Source organism: Delphinus delphis, chromosome 6, assembly GCF_949987515.2.
Source record: "Delphinus delphis chromosome 6, mDelDel1.2, whole genome shotgun sequence".
NCBI lineage: Eukaryota > Metazoa > Chordata > Mammalia > Artiodactyla > Delphinidae > Delphinus > Delphinus delphis.
The window spans coordinates 964,221-984,749 of NC_082688.1; the positions used below are offsets into that span (position 1 = coordinate 964,221).

Consider the following 20,529-nt stretch of genomic DNA (forward strand, 5'->3'; position numbering starts at 1 on the left):
AGGTGGCCCAGCCGCACAGGGCTCTCTCCAGGCTGCGTCCTGGAAACAGCTCCGCGGCCGGCACTGGCGGAGGCGTGAGGAGCCTCGATCGCCCTGGTCAGCGGCGGTCACGTCCTCTGTTGACGGACGGCTGGGATCTTGTGTTCATCCGTCGTGGACACTCGGCTGTCCCCAGTGTATGGCTGCTGCGGACCTCGGTCCCTCACAGCAGGTGCGCCAGTTACCAGGAGCAAAGGCTGTGTGGGCACGTGTGTGGTGTGCGCCTGTGCGTGTGCACGTGGTGTCTCTGTGTGTGGTGTGCGTGTGGCACGGGTGCGGGAGACCCAGGCAAGGCCACGTTTCAGCATCACCCCCACTCCTCTCCGCAGCAGCCTGGAAAACTGTGGCTTCCTCACCAGGGAAGGGGGTTCTGACCCTCCTGTGGTCCCGCCCTCTCCCACACCCAGGCTGGTCCCGCGGTGGCCGGAGCCCGTGTCCCCTCTCCCTCTGAGCTCCCACAGTTCTGCAGCCGTCCTCCGGCTGCCCTGGCTTGGCCCCACCACGCGCGGCTAAACCCCAGCAAACTCCTGAGGCCTCAAGGGCCCTCCCTCCCGGGGGCGGGGCTTCTCCCCTTGAAATGGCCCCCAGGTGGCGGTCACTGCATCCACCCAGATGCAGCTCTGTGTTCCCGCCCATGCAACCGCCCTCAGGGACCTCAGAGACCTAGAAGGAACCAGAACTGCGCTAGCTCGCAGGTTCCTGGACTCAGTATCCCCAGCAATGTCGTGGGCACAGCTCGGGCTGGGCCCACACGTCCGCCCGGCCCAGGCCAGCTGGGTTAGAATCCCACTGCGGGGGGTGGGACGCGGTCTGTGGCCCTTGCCCACGTCTGCCCCTGCCTGGCACACAGCTGCCACACTTCCCGGTCTGCAGGGAGGGCTTGGCTGAGAGAGATGGGGGCTGAGCCCATCTGGGGGGTTGGGTCTTCTGATGTCTCCGTGCTTCTAAGGATCCAGGTGCCGGCGAGTCCAGGGCTTGGCTGGACCGCCCGTGTCCTTGGCCTCAGGGCCCCCCATTTTGACTCTACAGGGTCTCTGCTTGTCGAAGGGCAGAAGGTGGGGTTCCAGGCAACACTGACCCATCCTGGGGACAGGCTGGTAACCGGGCTGCCCAGAGCGTGGGGAGGGATGTCCAGCCAGGCTCAGAGAGAGGATGCGGGTGGGATGAGCGAGGGGGTGTCCCAGGCAGCCGGCCAGCAGGACAGCTGTGGCAACACTCAGGCCGGCAGGGGTGGGCGGTGTGCTGTTCACGGTGACTGTTCGGGCTGTACTGACGCTGAACAGCTACTCCTTGACTTGGCCGAAGTCAAGCCACCGGGAAAGGCAGGGTCCCTGCGCTCAGAGGACAGGGCCGGGTAGGAGGGTGCAGCGGCGGGAACGTCCTGCAGGGCCCCTGCACTGCTGTCACTGAGGGCCGGGCCCTCTCCCCCTGCCCGCAGGCGTGGGCAGCTCAGGGCAGAGTTTGCCCTTCAGACTCTTAAACGCGGCACCTCTGTCCTCCCACCATGACAAGCACAGCAGCCGCAGGCCCGGCCGCACACTTGCAGCACCCTTCTCTGTCCAGCCCCGGCTGTGCCCCGCAGGACCTGAGCGCCTGTCCCCCGCCCCCCAGCCGTCCTTGGGGGTGCAGGCCCCGGGTCCTCACGCACCGGATCACGGCATATGCCACTTCCAAGAGGTTGTTTTCATTTAGCGAGAACGTTGCTGTGGAAGGGCTCAGCAGGGACCTGTCTTCTGGCTTGTGGGCGCTGCCCGCTAGGCCGGGGACAAACCACTCGCCCTGAAGCCTTGAGGGGCTGGGGGTCGGCAGAGTCCAGGATGGCCCAGGACCCCCCGTGGCACTAGGCAACGGCCCCCAGGCTGGGCCTGCCCCGGTCACGCAGGCAGGAGCCCGAGGCCGCCCTGGGCCTGGCGGGGACGGTGATCCTGGCCCATGGCTGGCCTCTCTGGGCCTCGGTTTCCTCATCTGCGCAGAGGGACTGAGATGTCTCCACCTCTCAGGGACGGGTGGGGATTACGGAGGGAATCCAGGGTCCTCTTCTGCTGGCTTCAGGGGTGCATGGGGGTGCCGAGAGCAGGGCTGGCCGGGCTGGATTCCCCGCACCGCACTTGGCCGGCCCCCTCCCCCTCCCTCCCAGCCCCTGACCTGGCTTTCCTGGAAGCTCTGAGAAACTGAGCTGGGGACTGTCCGTGGGGGTGAGGTCTGGCCCTTCAGGGCCCTCGGCAGGGAGAGTAGCACCCACGGGGCACACCACGGCCCCATCCCGGCAGGGACGGAGGGGAGAGACGTGGCCGTCAGTGCTGCCGACGCAGGGACTCCCCTTCTATGGGCCTGCCTGGCAGGCGCTGCTCCCTGGGGGTGCACGTTCCTCCTCAGGACCCTGGCGGGAGGGGAGGTGGGTGCAGAGGGCTTGGGGGTGGGCTGGGCAGGGGCGGGGCCCACCTCAGCGGGGGGGCATCTGGGTCCCAGCCTGGGGAGGTGGGGTGCCGCTGGGTCCAGCAGCTCCCGGGGAGGGCCCCGAGCTTCCCATTCAGATTCCTGAGAGCCAGGCTCTGCACCGCTTTGGCCCCCATCCCGGGCGCCCCACGCTGGGCTCAGAGGCCTGCAGTGTCCCCCCTGCAGCCTCACCCCAGCTGCACTCCACCGCCGGTGGAGGACAGAATGCTCCGTCCCAGGACGGGAGCATGACGTTTCCTTGCCCGATGGGGCAGGGCTGGGGCAGTCTCGCTGCAGGAACACGGCGCAGAGCCTGGGCCTGCCAGCCTCCACGCTGCTGCACAGTCCCTGAGGCCAAGGTGGGGGGCCCTGCAGTCACAACCCAGAGGGAGGGCAGGGGGCAGGGCAGGCCAGCCTGGCGGGGTGGGGCACCCACACGCTGGTCCTGGGGACTGGGGGATAGTGGGGGAGGGCGTGGGCAGTCCCCAAAGAGCCCCTCCTCCCCACTGGCAGCGGAGTGCGTGGGTCCCGGGCTCCATCGGATAGCGGGAAGGACCTGTACTTGACCCGTGGGCCTGTCCTGAGTCACCGCCTCCTGCCCTTGGCCTGGGGCAGCCTGTCCTCAACAGGAGCCCCAGCCAGGCCACTGGGAGAGCCCAAGGCCCAGGGCTTCAGGCCCTGGCTCTGTCCCAGGCCCCCTCTCCTCTGGGAAGGGCCTGGCCCTCGCTGGGGCCCTTCCTCCCCCGGGAGTGTCTCCCGTTGCCAGCTGCAGGCCCCGGGGGGGAAGGGGCGGGGGTCTGGGCAGCTGAGCCCCCATGCCTTGACCTCCCCGGGCCTGGCCAGTTAGCACGACTCACCTGCTTCCAGACTCTGGCCACAGCGAGAGGAGTTGCAGACAACAAGCTGGTTTTCCTGGAACTTCCCAAAGGACCCGTCATGCTCCAACAGAAGCTGGGGCGGCAGCTCCCCCAAGACCTGGCCTCCACCTCCCACCCTGCAGGCCCCAACGACCCCGCTGACCCCACCCTGATCCTAACCCCCCCGAGATCATGCCTAAAACCTGCCCCTCTGCACTCCTCCCGGGCTGGGGGCGCTCTGCCCACCTCAGGTGGTGCCCTCCCACTGGGTGCTCTGGGGAGATCTTGAGGGGCAGCAGTTGGCCCCTCCACAAGTACGCCCACCCCTGCGACCACCTGGCCTTCCCTGGTCAGCACAGGCGCCTGCAGTAGCGGAGGCCAGGCGGGGTCCCCACCCCACCCCAGGCCTGAGTGGTGCCCTAGGCCCAGGGATCCCACCTCCAGGCCCTGTTCATCTCCCTGGTGTGGGGCCAGCAGAGCAGGGCAGTGCTGGGTGAGCGCAGGCAGCGTGGGATGACCCCCCGAAGGCCCCCCACGTGCTGGGGGAGCTGGAGGTCCCCTCTGCAGTGAGGGAAGTCTGGCCCCATCTCCACATTCAGGGGCCTGGCCCGCCTGTCCACTGGAGCTCCTGTGTGGACAGGTGCCCAGCAAGAAGGGCCAAGCAGGGGCTTCCCTGGTGGCGCAGTGGCTGAGGGTCCGCCTGCCGATGCAGGGGACACAGGTTCGTGCCCCGGTCCGGGAAGATCCCACATGCTGTGGAGCGGCTGGGCCCGTGAGCCATGGCCGCTGAGCCTGCGCATCCGGAGCCTGTGCTCCACAACAGGAGAGGCCACAACAGTGAGAGGCTCGCGTACCGAAAAAAAAAAAAAAAAGAAGGGCCAGGCACAGGGAGTTCCCTGGTGGCCTAGTGGTTAGGATTTCAGGACTTTCACTGCCATGGCCCAGGTTCAATCCCTGGACTGGGAACTTCCGCAAGCCACGTGGCAAGAAAAAAAAAAGAGAGAGAGAGAGAAGGGCTAAGCACAGAGCACCTGGTGGTCCCATGACAGGGCCAGCGATGCACCTGCTGTGGGACCACAGCGCCAGGGGCCTCGGACACGGCAGCCTCACGTCCGGGCGAGGCCAGTGTGCTCCAGGTCAGTGCTCCTTGGGCGTGAGCGGCCCTTCCACGTTCCCCGACTAAGACTGCCAGTTAGAGGGTAGTTTCCATAGAGTTTTCAAGGTTTTTCTTTCTTCTAAGATATTAAAAACCACCTCTCATAATTAAAAGGCCCAAACAAATTATAATTAATAAATACCTTTACATAAAAACGATTCATCTGGGGCTTCTCTGGTGGCGCAGTGGTTAAGAATCCGCCTGACAATGCAGGCGACACGGGTTTGAGCCCTGGTCCGGGAAGATCCCACATGCCACAGAGCAACTGAGCCCGTGTGCCACAACTACTGAGCCTGCGCTCTAGAGCCTGTGAGCCACAACTACTGAGCCCGCGAGCCACAACTACTGAAGCCCGCGTGCCTAGAGCCCATGCTCTGCAACAAGAGAAGCCACCGCAATGAGAAGCCCACACGTAACAAGGAAGAGTAGTCCCCACTGGCCACAACTAGAGAAAGCCCGCGCGCAGCAACAAAGACCCAACGCAGCCAAAAATAAAAACAAATAAATAAATACATTTAAAACAAAAACGATTCATCTAGAGCTACAATTGTTTCACCCAGTTTTTGAAAATTTAATTAGAGCTTGTTAAACATTTTAGCAAAAGCAAAATGCATTGCGACGGTAGCCCTCCGTTCCCCACCGCCCCCTCCCATGGAAGGAGCCAGCCGCGGGTGGGGCTGGCCTGCTCTGTGGCCTCGGCCCTTTGATCCCTTGAGAGGTCCTGGCGTGGTCCCTGGGATGCTCAGCTCTGCTGGAAGGACCCTTTCTTCCCCAGAAGCTCTGAGAGGGGCCTCTAAGGAGCCTGGCCTGCCCACACCCCAGAGCAGAGGCCCTCCTTTCTGTCTGGGGGACGCGGGGCCAGGCATACAGTGGTCTCTCTGGGGCCCGGCCAGCTCTGCGCTGCAGCCCATGTGACACAGGTGCTCGTGTGGCCTCCAGCTCTGCTCTGCGGGGTCTTTGTCTTCCCTTCTTCCCACCAGCCCTGTCTGCCCTTCTGGGAGGCCGGCGCCGAGGGACACCAGGTGGGCACGGCCCAGACTGGGGTGTCGGGCACAGTCCCTGCCCGCTGTGGACACACCAAGCCCTCCAGGGCTGAGGGCTCCTGCCAGCAACCGCCACCCCAGGCCTCCTGGTCCGGGCTGGGCCAGCGGGTGCGGAGGGCAGGTGGGCATGCAGAGGTGGGGCCAGGGGCCTCTGACCCTGCTCTCCAGGGACCAGGCGGCGGTCCCTCCCGTTCTGTGGCCTACAGCTCACCCACGGAGGCCTGGTCCTCCCCGCAGCCCAGGGAAAGAGGCTGCTGGGGGGCATGAAGTGGGGCTGGGGTGGGGGTCCAGCTCCCAGGTGCCCCCTCAGCCTCGCCATCGTCAGGGAACGGTGAGCACTGGACCTCAAGCTCCCAGGGTCAGGAACCTGCCACCTGTGTGCCCAGAGGCTGGCATGCAGTGGGCGTTTCGGGAATGCTCATCAGACAGATCCTAAGGCTCCCCAAACAGGGCGACTTGGGCCCTTCTCGCAGGCCCGGCTTTGGCCAAGCCAATGACCCGCTCCCTGACCCTCCAGCCCCGGTCCGGCCCAAGCCGGGGGCTGCCGTTTGCCCGGAAGCTCTCCCCAGGTTCTCTTGAGGGAGGCTGCCCCTTCTCCTGATTAGGGGGGGCACAGTGGGAGGGGGACAGGCAAGCACACAGTGGTCTGGCTGGGCAGTGTGTGTACCAGGCACAGGCGTCCACAACGTCCGGGAGACAGCGCTGACTGGCCGTGGCTGTCGCCCAGCAGGGGCGGGGGCGGGGGCGGGTGAGGGAGGGAGCGGGGCGGGAGTCCTGGGACCCAACAGGGCACTGGGTGGGTGGGCGTGCGTGGGGGGCAGCACCCTCCCACGTCCCCAGCGCTGTGGGAATTGGCTGATGTTGTCAGCTGTTTAACAGGACGGGTCTGGACAGGCGAGCTCTCATGGGCAGGGGCCGGAGCTGAGCCCACGTGGACCCTGGCACCGCAGGCGAGAGCACTTCCCTCCCTACGGCCCCCGGCAGCTGTCCCTGCCGGTGGGAGCCCCGGGCAGACCCTGGCTGGAGGGACGGAAGGACAGCTGGATCCCAGAGTAATTTGCTCTGTACTCGCGCCCTTTGGTCTCTGTTTCTCGGGCATCGGATGGTTGCAACCGCGGATTTTCTCTTTGGCGTTTCTTCCACTGTCGGGGACCCTGGGCGAGGGATGGGCGGGTTGGCCAGGACATTGGTGTGTGGAAGGGACGCGCAGTCTACGGGGGGGTTGGGGGTGTGTGTGGACCTGTGCCAGCACTCGACCCCCTCCCAACGGTCCACAGTCACTCGGAGGGGCCCCTCCAGGCAGCGGTTGGGGGTGCGAGGACATCGTTTCCAGTCCCCGCCTGCCTCTCCCTGGGCCTCGGAGCTCCCACGTTCCAGAAAGGTCTTCTCTACAGGCCAGAGGTCATCTTGTGGGCCCTCATGGCTGGTGACCTTGGGCTGACACTGGGTGTGGGCTCCTGGGGCAACCCAGTCTGTCCAGGGGTCCCTCCCTCTGCACCTAGAGCCCCCGTGCTCACCCCAGTACTGGCAGGCCTGCTTCCCCCAGATTGGGGTACAGATCCCCCCACCTCTCTTTGTGCTTCCTGGCCGCTCACCCACATGATCTCCCGTCAGGGGCACCCGATGCCCGATGCCAGGAGTGGACTCAGCGCCGGGGGGGTCGGTCCCAATCGCGGGCCAGTCTTGTGCCCTGTCTGGCCCTGCCAGCCCCCGTGGTGGCTGTGAGGGGCAGCTCAGCCTCACATCCTCCTAAGACAGATGCCAGCTCACCCCAGGCCCAGACACGACCCAGGAAATGGAACGGAGCCTCCCTGCCCGCCCCCTTGAAACTGCCTACCCTCCTCAAGGGCCTTTCCTGCCTTGGCCACAGGGCCCCCTGGGACTCTGGGCCCCTGCCTCCCAGGAGGGCGCTCAGTGGTCAGCAGGCGACAAAAAGGACCTGAGGGGCGGGTTCCGCATCCCTCTAGAAAAGGCCGACATGTCTGGACAAGGCGAGTTCAGGTCCTGGGCCCACCCGGGGCAGCCCAGCAAGGCCAGCAGGGCAGGCGTGCACAGAGTCAGGGAGCAGGAAAGACAAGGACAACCACAGCGCGATGGCCAGAGGAGGGGACACTGGGGACAGGGAGTCTGGGCACTCTAGGCCTTGAGGAGGAGCCACTCCCCACCCCCACCTCCCTGGGGAGGGCTCTTCACCAGGAGACAAGCCGATGCCCTCCTGGCCCCCCCGGGAAGCAGTCCCACGTGTCCATGAGATGATAGGTGGGCAGAGACCCCGGCCGGGTCCAGTGTGGAAAGGAAGAATCCAGGAGCTGAGACTGACAGCGTTTAATGAAGGCAGCGCCCCGAGCTCCTGGCGGCGAGGCGCAGCTTCGGGGGCGGACGGGAGAGAGCCCCCCACTCAGCAAGGGGGCGGTGAGTGCCGCACCTCCAGGGCCCAGGCTGCTTGCTGGTGCAGGGCTGCCGCCGGCCTCACCTCCTCACTTCTGCAGCACAGACGAGACCCATCCAGGAGGGAGCCGCGCGCTGCCAGCCCCCCGCCACACCGCCCCGCCGGCGCTGCCCACTCACCATCCAGGACGTGAAACTGGTCCGCGGCCTCGCAGAAACCTGGGGGTCGGGGCTGGGGTCAGGGGTGGCGGGGCCGGGGCGCGGGGGAGGGCGAGGTGGACCGCGGGAGACGCAAGGACACTCACCATACTTGGGGAAGAACAGGATGTGGTCCTCGGTCAGGTTGGCACCCTGGACCCGCTGCTCAAACACACTCAGGAATGATTCGCTCACAGGGAGCGAGCGGGCTGTGTGCGGGACACACGGGGCTCCTGGGCGCCCGCTGGGTGGGTGCGGGCTGGGCGGGCAGGGCGCTCTGGGAGCTGGGCTGTGTGCCGGGGGCTGTGATCTGACCCCTGCCCCCCACCCCCGGTCTCCTCTCTGTCCCCACATCTGGGCCTAACGGCAAGGGCAGGGGGAAGGGAGGGGAGCGTCCATGTGCCCATCCGGGCCCACCCAGACGGCCCTGCGGGTGTGCAGACCCGGTCCCGCGGGGACGTACCGTACAGCTTCACCGACAGCTGCCGCGCCCGCTCCAGGTACAGGATGGCGAAGCCCTGGTAGTCCGTCTCCCCAACGACCACGTCCACCGGCCCTCGGGCGCCTCGGGCTGGGCAGAGCCAGGTCAGGGTCAGCCTCACCCCCAGCCCTGAACCCTTGTCCCCATGGCCCGCACCTCACCTTGGAGCAGAAAGCGACCTGGGAGCCCCGTGTCACCGTAGAGCTGCCGCACCTGCCAGCAGATCCCATCCCTGGGGGTTGGGGGTGGGAGGAGGCACAGCAGGCTTGGGGACCCCAAACTGGGTGGGGCCTGTCGGGACCCTGGTCGCAGGGCCGCAGGCCGCAGCAGGGGTAGAGTTGGGGGCCGGGGTGGGAGTCGGGAGGCTGGGTGGGGGCGGGGCTCCGGGCCGGGACTCACAGCTTCCGCAAGGTGCTGACAGCCATGGCGGCACCCTGAGGAGTCACGTGCAGTGTGCTGGCCTCGGCCCGGTGGCCCTGCTCCTGCAGGGAGCGGCACGCAGAGGCCACGGCCACAAGGAACCAGGTCCCTGAAAACTGGAACAGGCCCCGTGAGGGCACGCGGGGACGGGGGCTGCAAAGCTGGGCGCGCGCCGCTCCGGCTCCCCCAAGCCTACCCGCTGCGCGTCGAAGTTGGCCTTGGGCTGGATGGCGCTGATGGGGGACGGGGGCCGAGGGGGTCTCTGAACCCTCTGACCCAGGGAGCCGACGGCCAGGAGCAGAGTCAGGAGGGATGCCGTCCTGGGGGGCAGCATGGCGACAGCAGCGACGGTGACAGGCCTGGGGGAGGCGCAGGGCAGGATGGTCAAGTCCCGGGTCGGAGTCCACTGCCTGCTGCCCAGCCGTCCGGCCCGGGAAGTCTGTGTGCATCCCCCACCCCCCCGGCCCTGGGCCAAGCAAACGGACCGCCCCCACCCCGGCCCTGCCCCTGCCCCGGCCTCCTCACGAACTCAGCCTCACCCTGCACATCTGACCTCGGCCCTGCACTTCCCGGCAGGGCCCTGTCGCCATGTCCTGTGTACAAAGTCCGAGTTGACCTCTGGCTTCTTGCCCACAAGCCCCCACGTGACTTCCAGTGTGGCTGGTGCTCATCCCTTTGCACATTCATCTCCCTTAAACCGCCAACAGCTCCTTGAAGTACGGACTAGTCTCATCCCCACAGCGAAGAACACTTGTGCCCGACACTGGGAAGCGCCGGAGCCTAGTCTCGAACCGGAGATCTCGAGCCTCGCCCGCAGCCCCGCCCACGACCCACGGCGCTCGGCCGCCGCCCCTCCCGGCCGCCAGGGGCGCTGTTTCTGGAGAGACCGAGCAAACACAGGCGCACAAAGAAGCACCGCCCGGGCCGCGGGGCCTGAAGCGCAGGCGCAGTAACAGCCAACGCGGGCTGCTGGGCTCGGCCCTCGACGGCCATCGATGCGTCGGGGCTCGTGACGTTGGCCTGGCGGGCTCGGTCATAGAGACGCGACGGCCGGAGCGGCGACGGAGGGCGGAAGCGGGTCTGCGGGCAGAGGCCTGGCGCCGGGGCGGGGGCAGCGCAGCCGGGCGGAGGCGGCCGCGGTGAGTGGGGCCGGCCCGGGGAGCGTCGACACCAGCCATGTCCGAACCCCGGCCCGGACCCCAGCGCCCTGGCCCCGGGGAGCGTCGTCACCCCGCCCCGATCCCGGGCCCGGCCCCCCGGCCCCCGTCCCCAGCTCACCCGGCAGTGGCCGCACTGGCCCGTCGCCCACCTGGCAGGGCTCTCCTAGGCCAGAGGGCAGAGCCCAGGGCCGGCTGGCGTCCCTGGCGGCGTCTGGGGCAGGCGGGCTGGCCCTCGTCCCGCCGCCCCAGGTCTCTCCCGAGAAGGATCTCTGTCCCATGTTGACAGCTCCGAAGCCTGGGGCAGCAAGGTCAGAGAGGCAGGGTGCACAGGGGCCACCGACCCTTCGTTTCTCGGCCTCAGAGCGGTCACCAGCCCTGCCAGCCAGACGACTCCCTGGGATCCTGTGGGGGGCGGTCAGAGGGACCCGCCCAGGGCCCCACTCAGGACAGAAGGCCTGTCCCGAGGAGGGGGCTTTTGGGGTGAGGGTGGGTCTGGGGTCTCAGGGCCCGCCGCCAGCTCCGCCTCAGGCTGGCCCAGGCCCGGAAGCTGCCTGTTCCGGGGATGACTTGGCCTTTCCGGGGACCCTCAGGAGTGCGGGGTCCAAGCAGCGTGGCCGTCCGGGAGGCTTGATGAAGCCCTTGGATCCTCGGCCGCGGGGGTTCTCCGCACAGGCTTAGCCCCTGGAATTCTCAGCGGGGCAGTCGGCAGGCTGCCTCAGCTCAGCCGCAGGCCCCTGCACCTCTCCTTGGGCCTGGGGGCTGGTGTCCTCCCTGGTCCAGCTGGCGGCTAAGGGGATCGTGCATGGGTTTCAGGGCCGCCTGGGCAGAATGTCACGATGGACGAGGGGGGCCTACCCCTGCTCCCCGACAGCCTCGTTTACCAGATCTTCCTGAACTTGGGCCCGGCCGACGTGCTGGCCGCGGGGCTGGTGTGCCACCAGTGGCAGGCCGTGTCCCGGGATGAGTTCCTGTGGAGGGAGCAGTTCTACCGCTACTACCAGGTGGCCCGCAACGTGCCCCGACACCCAGGTCAGCACCTGCACTCCGCCCTGAAGCCCACTGGTCCTCGTGCTGGTCGAGGACAGCCAGGCTGTGCCTCAAAACACAGGGCCCGGGAGGGAGGCCGAAGGGAGGGCAGGGCTGGCCCCTGGCTGTCAGGGGCCTGGCTCTGAGGCGTGGGGCCCCAGCGTGACACGCCCGTACACACACACAGCGGCCACATCCTGGTACGAGGAGTTTCGGCGGCTCTATGACACAGTGCCCTGCGTGGAGGTGCAGACTCTCGAGGAGCACACCGACCAGGTCCTGCACCTTAGCTTCTCCCACTCAGGCTACCAGTTTGCTTCCTGCTCCAAGGACTGCACCGTGAAGGTGAGGGCGGCTAACCCTGTAGGGAGAGAGGGCCAGGCCACGAGTGACAGCTGGCCCGTTTGCTGCATCCGCACGGGGAGGCCCGGGACCTGGACCACTGGCCTGGATCACCCGGGCTGGGAGGCTGGGGCTGGGCGGCCCTAACTGCCTACAGAGAAAAGAGGGTCCTGCTCGCAGCTGCTCCAGAGCCGGCCCCAAGCTCCACGTACTCACATCCCTCCGGCGGTCTGACAGCCAAAGACAAGGGGCCCGCACCGGATGGCGGTTTCCAAGCACTGGCTCAGCGAGCCGACCAGGAGAGGGGCCCCGTGCAGGGCGGGATCACGAGGTGCGCCTGCTCGGCTCCCCATGCAGATCTGGAACAATGACCTGACCATCTCGCTGCTGCACAGCGCAGACATGCGGCCCTACAACTGGAGCTACACCCAGTTCTCCCAGTTCAACCAGGACGATTCTCTGCTGCTGGCGTCCGGGGTGTTCCTGGGGCCCCACAACTCCTCCTCGGGCGAGATCGCCGTCATCAGCCTAGGTGAGAGTGGGCCGAGGGTGGGCGGCCCTCACACCGGGGCTGTCCCACCCAGGCCCCTGCTCCATCTCCATCTCTGCTCCGACAACCCCGCCCCTAACGCCCAGCTCCGCCCCCCGCCTGGACAGCCCCCCATCCCTCCAGCCCCCAGCCCCGCCTCCCCCCCCCGCCCCCCGCCTCGCCCCATCCTGCTGCTCCCCGCAGACACCTTCGCCTTGCTGTCCCGCGTGCGCAACAAGCCCTACGACGTGTTCGGTTGCTGGCTCACGGACACCAGCCTGATCTCGGGAAACCTGCACCGCATCGGGGACATCACGTCGTGCTCTGTGCTCTGGCTTAACAACGCCTTCCAGGTGCGCGCGGGGGGGCCCTGCGGCCGGCGGCGGCCCCAGCAGCCCGTGCCCACCCCTGTGCTCCTGCCCCCAGGACGTGGAGTCGGAGAACGTGAACGTGGTGAAGCGGCTCTTCAAGATCCAGAACCTGAACGCTAGCACCATCCGCACCGTCATGGTGGCCGACTGCAGCCGCTTCGACAGCCCGGAGCTCCTGCTGGACGCTGGCGCCCCTGGCGCAGGCCCCGGCTGTGTCTTTGACCTGAGCAGCGACAGCGAGGACCAGGCAGTCGACCCGGGCCCGGCCCGCGCCAAGGGCTTGCGGCGTGTCCTGGAGGGCCGGGCCCAGCCCCAGCCGTCAGAGTGCGCGCTGGAGACCAAGGCGGCCGAGCTGCTGGCCCAGGGCCACACCAAGCCCCCCGAGCGCACCACGGCCGCCGCCGGCAACAAACTCCTCATCTTCACCACAGGCTGCTTCACCTACTCGCCGCACCAGATCGGTGAGGGGCCCGGGGCGAGGCTTCCCAGGGTGGGGCGGGGCCCGTCTGTGCGCAGAGTCCCTTCCTCCCTTTGCCCTGGGGGTGAGCGCTTGTGCAGCCCCCCGGGGCGCACCTTCGGATCCAGGGGCACAGGGCCGGTGGCGCCGCGGGCGTCTGGGCGCTCCTAGGCACTGAGGCGCTGCCCACTCGGCCTCCACAGGCATCAAGCAGATCTTGCCGCACCAGATGACCACAGCGGGGCCCGTGCTGGGCGAGGGCCGGGGCTCCGACGCCTTCTTCGACGCGCTCGACCACGTCATCGACGTGCACGGACACATCATCGGCATGGGCCTGTCCCCCGACAACAGGTGGGCGTCTGTTGGCAGCCTGGGTGGGGGCGTCCGCGGGCCCTTGCTGAGCAGCGCGCCCGTGCAGGTACCTGTACGTGAACAGCCGCGCCTGGCCCCGCGGCTCGGTGGTGGCCGACCCCATGCAGCCGCCGCCGATCGCGGAGGAGATCGACCTGCTGGTGTTCGACCTCAAGACCATGCGGGAGGTGAAGCGGGCCCTGCGCGCCCACCGCGCCTACACGCCTAACGACGAGTGCTTCTTCATCTTCTTGGACGTCAGCAGGGACTTCGTGGCCAGGTCCGGGGGCGGAGCCGGGTGGGGAGGGGCCCCAGTGGGCGGTCGGGGGCTCATCCCAGGCGCTCTCGCAGTGGGGCAGAGGATCGGCACGGCTACATCTGGGACCGCCACTACAACATCTGCCTGGCCAAGCTGCGGCACCAGGACGTGGTCAACTCGGTGGTCTTCAGCCCCCAGGAGCAGGAGCTCCTGCTGACGGCCAGCGACGACGCCACCATCAAAGCCTGGCGCTCGCCACGCACGGTGCGTGTCCACCAGGCCCCGCGCCCGCGCCCCTTCTTCTCCTGGTTCGCCAGCCAGAGGCGCTGAGGGGCGCTGGGACCCACCGAGGAGGCCACGGAGGCCCATGGCCCTTTTTCGGGGGTTGAGCTGCTGCCCAGAGCGCGCGGGGGCAGAGAAGCTTGCTGCAGAAATGCCTTAGGAGGGGGGCCCCGCGAGGCCACGGCGGGGGACGGCCTGGCCCCCACCACGCTCGTGCACGCACACCGCCTCCCACAGCTGTGACGCTCAGCCTTGGGCAGCCGGGGCCGTCTCTGGCTGGCTTGGGCTGCACAGGACACTGGGCCCCCGCTCTTCACCCACCCCCTTCCCCTGGGCCTGGGCTCTGGGACAGTCTGCACAACACGTTCCCCTTGGCCAGCCCTGTGGGGCCCTGGCGGTGTTTGCTGGGCCCAGCCTTGCCCAGGGAGCCCAGGCTCCCTCTTCTGGGAACTTCCCAGCGTCAGGGTCGAGATGCGGGTCAGGCTGCCATGGGCCAGGCTGCCATGGGCCCAGGGAACCTGCATGTCACTGGTTCAGGATCTGAATAAAAGGTTGGCAACAGCACAGCGCCGACCAGTCTGTGCGGGGAGGGCGTGGCATCCAGTGTGTGCAGGGAGGGCGTGGCATCTATACGGGCCCTCGTCGTGCCTGCTGGACGGGGCAGGTGCCCTAGGCCACACGCTAGGAGCTGCCCTGAACTGGGCAGCGGGACGCGAGTCTGCGTCCCCAGCCGCTGCCCCCGCTGCCTCTGTGGACAAATCCCCGAGCGCAGACTCTGGAGCACGTCCGGCACGTGTGTGCTCCCCGCCAGCAGGGGGCGCAGAGGGACACGACCTGGCAAGTGCCGGGCACCGGGGAACGGCAGGCGGGGCGGGGGGCCGGTTTCAGGGCTTGGAGTTCTCAGGGGGTGCCCTGGCTGGGGCAGGGGCAGGGGCAGACCTCTGGGGCCTGGCACGTGACAATGTGGACACAGCGGAGGTGGCAGCAGAGGGGCGGGGGTGGCCCCAGCTGTACCCTCAGGCCTGGCCCAGGCCCATCCTGGGGGCTCACCTGGCCTGCTTGCTCAGCTCGGGACACCCCGGGGTGGAGGTGCAGCCCGGCTGCACGTGGAGCGATGGTGAACTGCCATCGGCTCCACACTCGGCACGCGCCAACGTGACGGTCGAGAAGACACGTGGATGGGCCTTGGGGGACAGCGTGTTTCTCCAGGCCAGAGGCAGCGGTGAGCAGAGGCTGTCCCGGTCGCCTGCGGGGTCGGAGCCAAGCTGGCCGCAGGCAGACGGTCTGGGCAGGGCCGGGTACAGACACGAGGTCGGGGAAGCTGACCCAGGAGGAGTTCGGACTGGAGGGCAAGGTGCCCAGAGGAGCCAGCCAGTGGCACAGCTGCGCCCCGAGGACAGAGCCCCAGCCCCACGGCTGCAGCGGGGAAGCCTGGGCCCCTGGGTCTGTCTCCGAACAACTGGACGGGTGAGAACAGGGAAGGGAGCTCAACAGCAGCGGAGCCCGAGTGCTCTGCCTGGGACCCGCCTGGAGCTGCAGCCCGGAGCCCAAGCTCGGCCTCAGACAGGAGCCAGGAATCCCCACGGGTAGCTGCGAGGTGACGCGGTTTCTGGAAAAGACTGGAGATATGTTTAATTTAAAGCCATCAAGGAAACCTACAAAATCTATAAAACAAAAGCAGCTGAATCGGAATCAAAAACATGCAGAAATCGAAAAATTAGAAGGGAGCCAACAGAGGAGAGGGTGATTGGAACTAAATGCTTAACACACGGAAAGAAAGCTACACCAGGCCTACCTGGTGTGAGGACTGGGAAGCGGGTGACAAAAAGCAGAGAAACAGAAACGTGCCAGAGGAGCGGGGAGGCCCGGGAGGCGGGGGTGGGGTGGGGTGGGGGGGAGAGCAGGTGGAGGCAGGGTTGGAAGAGGACACCCATCCCCAGAGCGCGCGCAAGCTGAGGTCTGATTGAGGGCAGCAAGCAGGCTCGAGCCTCCAAGCTCCATGGGAGGCGGGTGCAGGTGGGGAGGCGGGTGCAGGTGGGAGCTGGCTCGAGGCCCTGCCCCTCCGGAGGTGTGGCCAGAAACCTGAGCAGAGGCTCGGGGCAGCCGAGGGCTCCGACAAGGGTGCCATGGCAGGCGGGGCAGGGGCAGCGGCAGCACTGGGGCCCCAGCACTGGCACCTCTCGCCGGTGCCCACCCTCAGTTCCTGGGCCTGCACACAGCACAGCCACCAGCCTGCCATGGGGTCGGGAAAGGGGACTTGTGAAGCTGAGTGAGTGCAGAGAGGCCGGGTGATCCCCGGGGGCTGTGTGGCCCCAGGCACAGCCGGACTAAGGAGGGGCACGACAGAGCAGGGTTAACGGGAGTGCCAGCTTGCAGGCTGGAGGCCAGACGGGGTGCCAACAACCAGACCAGAGGGAGCAGCTTGAGAAACAGCCCGTGAAGTGGCTGTGACGCCCAGGACCACCCGTGCGCTGCCCGTGTGCTCCTCGGGCTCAGGCCAAGGCTCGGTGAGCTTGCAGAGCAGCGCGCAGGAGCGGCCGGAAGAGCGTGGCTTTCGGGGCTGGGCTGACGTGGGGTCCAGCCCGCGGGTGGCAGTGGGAACGTGAGCCTGGGCCTAACCAGACCCACACCTGTAAGGTCAACGTCCAGAATCTAATCTACAGTTACCCAGTACACGAAGAGCTGGTTCGTTCAACTCAAGGGAAGCCAAGGACGCTCAAGTTACCTGACACAGACAGAGTGGCCATTATAAAATGCCTGAGTGAGCAAACACATTCTGCAGTGGATGTTAAGATATAAACAAAAAAGGGAAATAACCAAAAATTAAAACTCTAGACAAACTCCATAGCAGGATGGAGAAGTCAGAGGAAAGAGTCAGCGAACTTGACTGAAGACAGGACAACAGAGATGGTCCAACCCGAACAGGCGCGCAAAGGTCTAAGCGCGAAAGGAGAGGAGGAAGCGATTTGAAGAAATGATGGCTGAAAACGTCCCCAAATTTGGATATAAACCTACAGATTCAAGAGGTTGAGCAAAAGGACAAACTCAAGGACATCCACACCTGGACACATCTAAATCGGTGCTGAAAACCGAAGACAAAAGAAACCTGAAAGCAGTGAGAAGACGCACCTCGGCCCCCGGGGAGCAGCCTGTGGTGACTACAGATTCCTCATTAGAAACCACGGAAGCCACAGGAAGTAGCACTTTTTTTTTTTTTTTTGGGGGGTGCGCTGAGGGATCTTAGTTCCCTGACCAAGGATTGAACCTGGGCCCCGGCAGTGAAAGCCTGGTGTCCTACCCACTAGGCCACCAGGGAACTCCCAGAAGTAGCACATGTTTTAAGTGTTGGGGAAAAGGAAAGACTCAGCCCGGAGTTCTATATCCAGTGAAAATGATCTGCTCTAACAGAAATGCCGATGGGAGCTCTTCCGACAGGAAGGAGATGGTGTCAGGAAACCTGGATGGTCAGCAGGGAGGGGACAGCAACAGAAACAGTGAACACTCTCCTCTTGAGTTCTCCAAACACATTCGGCTGCTGAAAGGAAGTTTGTTTTGGTGTCGTCTGGTGACATGTCCAGCACACAGAGGTAATGGGGGAACCACAAAGGGGCCTCCAGGGTGGTAAGGTTTCTATATCCCAGTTAAAGAGCAAACTACTGATTCCAAGTAGACTGGAACAACCACTAAAACCACAAAGAGAGAGAGTCAGTATCACAACAGATGAACTAAAATCGAATACTGGGACTTCCCTGACAGTCCAGTGGTTAGGACTCCGCACTCCCAACGCAGGGGGCACGGGTTCAATCCCTGGTTGGGGAACTAAGATCCTGCATGCTGCATGGTCAAACAAAACAAAACAAAACAAAACAAGCAAACAAAAAACCCAGAGAGAACCAACAGAAAACAAACACAAAATGGTCAACTTACATCCAGCATATCAATGATTACATTATTGTCAACGTGAAACTTAAAAACCCTACAACCCAACTGTGCCATCGCTAAGAAACTCAAATATAGTACAGGTTAGTTACAAGTAAAAGGATGGAACATGTGTACCACAAAAATACCAATGAAAAGAAACAGGACGTTAATATCAGACAAAGTAAAGCACATTTCAGAAAAAGTCTGTTACCAAGAAAAAAGAGGGACATTACACACCGATACAAGAGTAAATTCACCAAGAAGATACAACAATCCTACATGTGTGTGCGCCTAACAACAGAGCCTCAGAATACACAAAGCAAGAAGTGACAGAATGAGAGGAGAAATAGATGCATCTGAAGTTACAGTTGGAGACTAGGTGCTCCTCTCTCAGTGAAGGTCAAACTAGTCACAGAGGCAGCAAAGTGCAGGCGAACTGAGCCCTCCCCTGTGTTAGCTTCCTGGGTGGCTGGAACAAAGTACCACAAACTGGGAAGTTTAAAACAACAGAAATGTATTGTCTCGAAGTTCTGGAGGCCGAAAGTCCAAGGTCAAGGTGCTGGCAGGGCCACTCTCTCCGGGGGAAGCCCTTCCTGGCCTCTTCCTAGGTTCTGGCGTTTGCCAGACATCAGGCGCTCCTGACCTGTAGACGCATCACTGCAGCCTTCTGGCTTCACGTGGCATCCGCCTCCGTGGGCCTGTTCACGTGCTCTTCCCTCTGTGCACGTCTGTGTCCACGTTTCCCCTTTTCAGAAGGACACCAGTCATATTGGATTGAGCCCACCCTAATGACCTCATTTTAACTTATCTCTGTGAAGACCGTATTTCCAAAGAAGGTCACAGTCTGAGTTACTGAGGGTTAGTACTTCGTATCTTTTGGGGAGTCACAATTCAATACATGTCAACTAGGAGCCAACTGAATCTAATCGATACGTGTGGAACACTCCCCTCACCGACAGCAGAAGACACGTTCTTTTCTCTTTTTATTTAATTTATTTATTTATTTTTGGCTGCGTTGGGTCTTCGTTGCTGCGCGTGGGCTTTCTCTAGTTGCAGCGAGCGGGGGCTACTCTTCGTTGCGGTGCACAGGCTTCTCATTGCGGTGGCTTCTCTTGTTGCGGAGCACGGGCTCCAGGCGCGTGGGCTTCAGGAGTTGTGGCACGCGGGTTCAGTAGTTGTGGCTCATGGGCTTAGCTGCTCCTCAGCATGTGGGATATTCCCGGACCAGGGCTCGAACCCGTGTCCCCTGCACCGGCAGGCGGATTCTTAACCACCGCGCCTCCAGGGAAGCCCTGACATGTTCTTTTCAAGTGCGCATGAAACAGCCACCAACGTGGACCACAGCCTGCACCACAGAACGAGCCTCAGACACAGGAAGACGAGGGGGCACAAGTCAGCTGTGAGCAGACAGCACACATGACGCTGTCCCTCTACTTGAAGGTTTTTTTTTTTTGCCGCACTGCATCCACGCGGGATCTTAGTTCCCCGACCAGGGATCGAACTCGTCATGCCCCCTTCAGTGGAAGCGCAGAGTCTTAACCATTGGACCGCCAGGGAAGTCCCTACTCGATGTTTCTAAATGATTGTTTTGTGCGTTGAAAAAATAAGATGGAACTAAAATTCTAGATAACATGGAAGACAAGGGAGTAGGAGGTCAAATAAAGGCATAAATTAAAACTCACATCCCAGTGGGAATGCCAGATGGTGCGGCCACCTCGGAAGGGAACTTGACAGCTCCTCCGATAGTTCAACACACGCCCCACAGCTCCCCTCGGAGGCACCTTCCAGGAGAGAGGGGAACACACGTCCATGCTAAGACTCATACACAGTGCTCACAGCAGCCAAAGGCGGCCCCACCCACGCGTCCATTACTGCGTGTCCGTCCACACCGGGACGGCCATTCAGCTTGAGGCTTCAGAACCTTGAACACCTCATGCTCCAAGAAGCAGACGTCAAGGGCCAGGTTGTGCGACTGCTGATACGAGTGTCCAGCACAGGCAAATTGGTGGAGACGTGGGTCAGGGGTTGCCAGGGGCAGGGGGCGGGGGACGCGAACGTCCTAAACCAGGTTACAAGGCAGCAGCCCGCCCCCGGGTTCCTCCTCTGGAGCTCAGTTTCCCCCTGGAACCCTGGTTCCCTGGCAGAAGTGACTCCACAGCAGCTCACACTCCTCAAGGGCAGGGCCGGCGCCTGCAGTCCTGACCGCAGACGTCCACTCCTCGCTCCATCGCAGGGCGGGCACCTGTCCCGAGCTCCTCTGGTAAGTCCCCCAGATGGAGATCCTTCCCGCTGCAGTCTCTGAGTCCACGCCCTTCCAGCGCTACCTTCTCCGGACCCTGGGCACCTCGGGGCAGCCACTCCCGTGCCCACGTCCCACCTTCCCAACGAACGGGCTCAAGTCTTCCTTCTGCTGTCACCTTCTTCCCGCTCCTTGTCCTTGTGGCTGAAGAGTACCTTTCTACGCCTCTCATTTTACTGTTCTGTTTCATTTTAAGGGTAAGGAAACAAACTCATTAATCTACTTGGTTTAACCTGAAGTGACCTGATGGAAACACACACACAAACACCATATATAAACAAACTTCAGACATAAAAACCCAGTATGTTAAAAACAAACAGTATGTTTAAAACTATCAGAAGAGGACTTCCCTGGTGGCGCAGGGGTTAAGAATCCGCCTGCCAATGCAGGGCACACGGGTTCGAGCCCTGGTCCGGGAAGATCCCATGTGCCGCAGAGCAACCAAGCCTGTGCACCGTAACTACTGAGCCTGCGCTCTAGAGCCTGCAAGCCACAACTACTGAGCCTGTGAGCC

The 20,529-nt window shown here is 64.1% G+C and overlaps 2 protein-coding genes across 3 annotated transcripts; one reads left to right on the top strand and one right to left on the bottom strand.

The window, feature by feature from the left end:
• Window positions 1–7,841: 7,841 nt before the first annotated feature.
• Window positions 7,842–9,452, bottom strand: C8G (complement C8 gamma chain). Its single transcript, XM_060013738.1, has 7 exons — window positions 9,215–9,452; window positions 8,998–9,134; window positions 8,760–8,830; window positions 8,581–8,688; window positions 8,225–8,326; window positions 8,100–8,138; window positions 7,842–8,014 (listed from the first exon to the last, which is right to left on the bottom strand). Exons 1-7 carry the CDS (start codon window positions 9,350–9,352, stop codon window positions 8,001–8,003), a joined length of 609 nt encoding a protein of 202 aa, XP_059869721.1. The 5' UTR covers window positions 9,353–9,452; the 3' UTR covers window positions 7,842–8,000.
• Window positions 9,453–9,761: 309 nt separating this feature from the next.
• On the top strand, window positions 9,762–14,359 carry FBXW5 (F-box and WD repeat domain containing 5). Of its 2 annotated transcripts, none has more exons than XM_060013735.2 (9): window positions 9,762–10,157; window positions 10,992–11,207; window positions 11,392–11,549; window positions 11,904–12,078; window positions 12,280–12,428; window positions 12,502–12,907; window positions 13,107–13,254; window positions 13,322–13,534; window positions 13,606–14,359. In XM_060013735.2, exons 2-9 carry the CDS (start codon window positions 11,015–11,017, stop codon window positions 13,841–13,843), a joined length of 1,680 nt encoding a protein of 559 aa, XP_059869718.1. In that variant the 5' UTR covers window positions 9,762–10,157; window positions 10,992–11,014; the 3' UTR covers window positions 13,844–14,359. The 2 variants fall into 2 exon arrangements, with proteins under 2 accessions (XP_059869718.1, XP_059869719.1); XM_060013736.2 differs by lacking the exon at window positions 9,762–10,157 and adding an exon at window positions 10,181–10,486.
• Window positions 14,360–20,529: the final 6,170 nt, after the last annotated feature.